The sequence below is a fragment of the Dipodomys ordii genome, unplaced genomic scaffold (assembly GCF_000151885.1).
Source record: "Dipodomys ordii isolate 6190 unplaced genomic scaffold, Dord_2.0 Scaffold64, whole genome shotgun sequence".
Lineage (NCBI taxonomy): Eukaryota > Metazoa > Chordata > Mammalia > Rodentia > Heteromyidae > Dipodomys > Dipodomys ordii.
Window position 1 is genome coordinate 531581 of NW_012267280.1, and position 6785 is coordinate 538365.

The 6785-nt window shown below is 39.2% G+C and overlaps 1 protein-coding gene across 1 annotated transcript in view; it reads left to right on the forward strand.

The window, feature by feature from the left end:
• The first annotated feature begins 5928 nt into the window (after positions 1 to 5928).
• The window catches only part of LOC105990261 (vomeronasal type-2 receptor 116-like), a 56845-nt gene continuing 55988 nt past the window's right edge, over positions 5929 to 6785 (forward strand). The window contains exon 1 of the mRNA XM_013022622.1: positions 5929 to 5956. Within this exon, the coding sequence (XP_012878076.1) occupies positions 5929 to 5956 (28 nt within the window). The remainder of the gene's footprint in view (positions 5957 to 6785) is intronic.

Consider the following 6785-nt stretch of genomic DNA (forward strand, 5'->3'; position numbering starts at 1 on the left):
TTCATTGTTTTATTAGTTTTCATTGTGGAATTTTTTACTTCAATCAATAAGGGTCTATTACTCATTTTTCTACTAGTGTAAGTCACAAGTGGTGGTGATAGCCATTTAAATTTGAATTTTTCTTGTCTACTTTTGTTTCCTCCTATTTAATCTGCACTTAAACTTATTATCCCCTTTCTCAGTTTCTTTTCACTGTTGCTTTTCTCAATAGCACTCAAAGCTAGTGCTTTACTATTTGAGCCACAGCCCTACTTCCAACTTTTTAGTGGTTAATTGGAAATGGGAGTATCACAGACTTTCCTGCTCACGCTGACTTTGAACCATGAACCTCAGATAACAGACACCTGAGTATCAAAGATTACAGACATTAGCCACTGGCTATCAGCTCTTGTAAATGTTTTAATGATGCACTAAGTAGTATTCCTTTCTAGTTTTTTCTTTGTAGTTTTAAATGAAATTACACATAATTACACTTTGAAATGTAGGGACAAAGAGAAGGTAGACATGGATGAATAGATGGATGGATGGGAGGCAGGGAAAAGATTAATGGCAGTGAGTGAAGTTCATGGTGAAATGGATGAAGGATATAGGCAAAAAAGAAGGGACAAAGGAAAGTGTAGCAAAATATAAAAATTTTACTGATTCTTGTTCAAAAGGTTCCTGTGAATTCTCACAAAATATTACATATTTCTCATGTATGAATAAACACAATAATGAAAAGTTGTGGGTGAAAAAAGAAAGAGGGATGAGGTGAATTTTATAAGAAATCACAAATATGTATAAAAATATCATAATTATTCCCATCTTTACATATATATACTAATAAATCTAAGACAATATAAAAATGACGAATTAAGGTCAGTTAATGTAGACTTGTAAAACAATAATTTCCCTTTGTTTTGCTTTGGCCCAAATGTGCTAAAGACACAGAGCTCTCCATATGAATCCCTTCAATCTAGCACCAGGACCTAATGACTGAAATAAATGCTTCTTTACTTACAACTGAAACTTTCTCAATCATCTCCATTTTCCACATTTGTCATGCCTTTTATTCTTTCTCAGACACTACATTGAATATCTGACTTTCTCTTACCAAATTTCCTCTAGGAAGAAAAGGTAAAAACTTTTCACTCTTGTAGATTATTCAACAGACTTTGGAATAATTGGCATTAATGTACAAAACTTGAATGTTACTGGAACAAGCTTTTTTACCATGCTACTTTCTAGGGACTTTGGGGCTCAATCTCTTAAAATATCTTACATGCATTGTAAATATGTCTATTTACTGAAAAGGGATTCTATTTCAGGACAAACAATCCCCCTTCATTATGAGTTTCACAGTCATAAGCTCCTTCTCCACCTACATGCTTACTGCTCACTCACAACCATGGCAAGCAATAAGTTGGCTAAGCATAGCAAGGAGAAGGAATCCCCAATATCTAGCTATGACCATTGTTCCTAGACATACCAGTATGAATCAATGAAACTTTCTGTCATTGCTCCCCCAAATCTGAACCAGATGCACATGCAGGGTACACTAAGGAACAAGGAAGCTCTCCTGTACCCTGAGGTCATAATTCAGGTAGAGACCCAGGCTTATACATTGTCAATGATAAGAAAACATAGGCAGTTCTGGGAAGATGGCAGAGAAGAAGCTGGAGGGTAAACAAGCTCTAACATAGAAAGCAGTTTTAGTGTTCCAGTGAAGAGTCCTAGGCCAGAGAATCACACCAAGTGTGCCATCACAGTACAGAAAGATGGGCCAGGGAAGGAAAATCCAGACAAGGAAAGAGATCTGAACACTTTCTGGTAGCCACATCTGCTGCAGCAGTGGCAGCAGTGGTAGCCATAGCCGCCATACCTACAACAAACAAAGTCCAGGACAATGGCGTCAGATGCAGCAGGTGAGTGGATTCTACTGAATACCAGCAAGAACTGATAAGGAGCAGATATCTTCATTCTGCATATCACAGACCAAGGAAGACCCACGAACCAAGACTCTGGCATGAGTAGAACCCTGACATACTCACTCCTTCTCAGGGAGCAAATAAGGGAAGGCCACCCCAATACACTACCAGAGATCTCCATCTTTGATACTAACAAAGGCCTGGCTGAGCACCTAGCTCCAACTCAGACCTTGGAAGAAAACAAGAGTCATTTAGCAGGTCACAGGAACCTAACCTGAACTGCCAGGCTCAGTTCCACCCAGGTGAAAGACACCCAGCCCAGGCAGAGGAACATCCCCAGACTAAGGAGTGACTTTCTTCAGTGGCTAAACAGAGCCAGAGGCTGCCCCTCCCTACAAAAGCCTAGAAAATCAATTGAAATTTCAGTAAACAGAAACCCTGAGAATGGCTCTAGGCTGGGCTCTGTGAGTGTCTCAGAAGCTAGACTCTCAGGGAAAAGCTACTGTTTGCTCAAAGGCCTTAACTCTTCCCAGAACCTAGCCTCATCACAGCATCTCCAAACTAGAGGAAACAGCCATCTCCCTCTTGTGATATTCAAAGCAGATCTAACTCCCACTGAACTAGACTGGGAGGAGGATCATAAAATCCTGGGTAAATCTGAGCATTTTTCTGCCTGCTCAAACAAACTGACTTCAGAAACTAATCAAGCCACAGGAAAACAAAACACCACAAGCAGAACAGAGACTCCACCAAGAGACTGGTTACAAACATGACACAAGGGAGATAGAGGATCTTCCCATCTACCCCAACCCCCCCAAAAAAATCAAAGAACTCGTTTTTTGTACCTTATTTTTCATTTATAATTTTTTTAAATATTGTTTTCTATTTTTTTCCTCTTAAAATTTTTATTTTATGTGTTTATGTATGTGCTTTTTTTAAAACTCTACTGACTTTTGGGTCTTTTTTTTCTTTTTTCTCATTCTTTTCATTTTTCATTCCCTTTCCTTCTTTTTTCAGTGATTTAATTGTGGTTCTGCTCATCCTCAGATATATCTGTCACCAAATATTAGACCTTATCCCGCATTGTGTACACACTGAATCCACAAATTTATTACTCAATGACTGAAATTAGGAAAGCAACACCATTTGTAATACCCCACAAAAAATAAAATACTTAGGAATCAACTTAACCAAAGAAGTGAAGGACCTCTACGATGAAAACCTTGAAAACCTAAAAAAGGAAATGAAACCAGAACTTAGAAAGTGGAAACCACTCATACTCCTGGATTAGAAGTATCAACACCGTGAAAATGGCAATACTTCCCAAGGCTATCTACAAATTCATTGCGATACCAATCAATATTCCAACCTCATTCTTCAAGGAAATAGAAGAGGCATTCCAAAAATTCATATGGAACAATAAAAGACCCCGAATAGCAAAAACGATCCTCAACAGAAAGAACACTGCTGGAGGAATATCAATACCAAATTTCAAACTCTACTATAAAGCCATAGTAATCAAAACAGCTTGGTACTGGCACAAGAACAGACCTCAGGACCAATGGAATAGAATTGAAAACCCAGAAATGAACCCACAGATATATAGCCATCTAATCTTCAAGAAGGGAGCTAAAAAAATAGAATGGAAGAAAGACAGCCTCTTCATTAAATGGTGCTGGCAAAATTGGTTAACTACTTGTAGAAAACTAAAGCTAGATCCTTATATATCACCCTGCACCAGAATCAACTCCAAATGGATCAAAGACCTCAGAGTTAAAACCGACACTCTGAACACATTACAGGATAGAATAGGAGAAACCCTAGGTCTCCTTGGAACAGGCCAAAATTTTCTTAATAAAGACCCAGAAGCACAACAAATCAAAGACAGGTTGGACAAATAGGATGGCATGAAATTGCAGAGCTTCTGCATGGCAAAGGACATGGCTAGCAAGATCAATAGAAAGCCCACAGATTTGGAAAACTTCACTAGCCATAAAACAGACAAGGGTTTCATATCTAAAATATACCTGGAACTCAAAAAATTAAATCCCCCAACAACAAATCCTCAAAGACAAAACTGTCCAATAAATAAGTGGGCTAAAGACTTAAAGAGAAACTTCTCTGAAGAGGAAAGAAAGGTGGCCAATAGACACATGAAGAAATGCTCAACCTCTCTAGGCATATAAGAAATGCAAATCAAAACAACCTTGAGATACCACCTCACCCCAGTTAGAATGGCTATAATCAAGAACTCTAATAGCAATAGATGCTGGAGGGGATGAGGACAGAAGGGAACCTTACTGCATTGTTGGTGGGGGCATAAATTTGTTCAACCACTTTGGAAAATAGTATGTAAATTCCTCAAAAGAATCCACATAGAGCTTCCCTATGACCCAGCAATCCCAATTTTGGGCATTTACCCAAATGATCACAAACAAACCACACTAAAGCTATCAGCAGCATTACTTACCATAGCTAAGATATGGAACCAACCCAGATGCCCCTCAGTAGATGAATGGATCAAGAAAGTGTGGTATATGTACACAATGGAATTCTATGCCTCCATCAGAAAGAATAACATTGCCCCATTTGTTAGGAAATGGAAAGACTTGGAAAAAATTATACTATGTGAAGTAAGCCAAGTCCAAAGAAACATAAGCCCCATAATTTCCCTTATTTGCAATAACTAGTATATGTGTGAGACAAGCAGAAACGGTCAGATAAATTGATCTTAGGTGAAATGAACCCCAAGATAAGGATTCAAATGTTTTTTTTTGCTTTCATGCAATTGTTTCTAACATATTTATAAGATGATTTCTTTGTTGCTTAGTATGTCCCTCCCCCACGGTATAACCCCTGCTTTCACTGTATTTGATGTTGGTATAATTTGTGGAGGGGAAGGGAAAAAAATTATTTAAATAGGAATACAGGTGGACCCATTGCAACAATTAGGTGTACAAGTCATTATGTCGAAAAACGAACTTTACATCATTGGAGGGGGAGGTGCAGGGGGGAAAGGGGGGATATGGGTGTGCAGGGGCTGGATATGGGAAGGGATAGGAAGGGGAAACAAATGAGGAAGCAACAATACTTGATAAGAAATGGACTCATTTTCTTGTCCATGTAATTGTAACTCCTCTGTACAGTATTTTCATAATAAAAATTTTTTTTTAAAAAGTAGAACTCAATTTTGGCATTGGCTGTGAGTGTTTGACATATCATTGGTAGGTTCATCAACAACACTGCCTCCTCAGGCAATAGTAAATGGTTGTATTTCTGGAGGCCTCTTCACATAGAATTCCTATTGAAAGTTGCTGGTATCAACCACTAAGATTCTATGGCTGTTATTTACATTGTGTGTGTGAATTGACCCTCTGGGTGTGATGTTCTGAAAATGTTAGCTGACATCTCCCAGGCACAGACTTTGTGTGGACATTTCACCATGTACAGTACATGGCATCCTCTGAGGGAACTCAGTTGCACCATCCCAAATGGCTTTTATGCAAATAGTTTCTTTACACAGATGTTGGACAAACTACATCCTGGATAAGTATATCTCTGGGGCCTCAATACCTGTGGTCGTAGATGAAATCATAACTTCTGGGTGAAGAACACAAATAGACAAACATGTTTTCCAACTCATGTTTTTCTCCTGGATGAAGGCCACAGATGTAGACCTGTGGGGAATACTTTTTCACCAACTTCTGGGGACTCACAACAGGCTTTTATGAAAGGAGAGCTATAGTGTAAATCTCTATCAATAAAAAGACACACATGCATATATAAAAATATATATGAATATACATAACTAACATGTGGGCTTCACATCCAGACAGACTTTTAGATTGGCAGAGGTTTCAGGATTTCACGCTCCTTTTTCTCCAGCTTCCCCTCCTTGTCAGGTCCTTGGCTGGCAATAGCTGCTTCTCTACTATGAAGCACCGAGCACACATGGATGGTGACATGACGATCACTGGGTTTTTCCTTCTGAACACTTTTGGAATACATCACAGTAACAGCCATGCTTCTAGTCAAGAAGAGCACACACGGTAAGTAATTCATCATTCTATTGCCATTTACTGTTTCATCTGAGGATGGGGAAAAACTAAGGAAAGTCTGGGTGCACACATCAATGTTCTCTGTCTTCTCTATGCTGAACTCCATCTCTATTGCACCAGGAGCAGCTCAATTTCAATCTTTTCTCTTATTTCTATTGTTAAGCAATTTTCTGCCTGCTAGTAGGACAGGATTCTGTTTCCTTCCATATAGCTTCTTTTTTCCAGGCTGGTAAATTCTTCACTTTACTCCAGCATGCCTGTATCTCCTCCATTTCAACTGTCATTGTGAAGATAAAGTGATGTTATTACAATCACCCTGAGTCACTGGTATGAGATCTGTACTAAAACTCTGCAACCACATTTCCTTTCTTCTAGGTCAGTAGTGTGAGAACTTTGCTTTAGGAACACCTGTATTTTGAGAACATGGATAAAATTTCTTATTGTCAGCTGCTGGCTCTTGGTGCTGTTATCTGAGGATCAGTGTTTGAAGCCACCCAGGCAAGAACATCTGTGAGATTGTATGTCCAATTAACCTAGCAAAACCTGGAAGTGAAGCTGTGGTTCAAGTGATAGAGTATTAGCCTGGAGCAAAAAAGCTCAAGGACAGTGTCCAGGCACTGATTTCATGCCCTAGGACTGTCTCACAAACACTCTCCCTGTTTTTGCTTCTCTCTCTCCTCTCTTGCTGTCTCTGTCTCTGTCTCTGACTGTCTCTATCTCTCTGTCTCTCCCTTTGTCTCTTTCTGTCTGTCTCTGTCTCTCTATCTCTGTCTCTGTCTCTCTCTCTCTCTCTCTCTCTCTCTCTCTCTCTCTCTCTCTC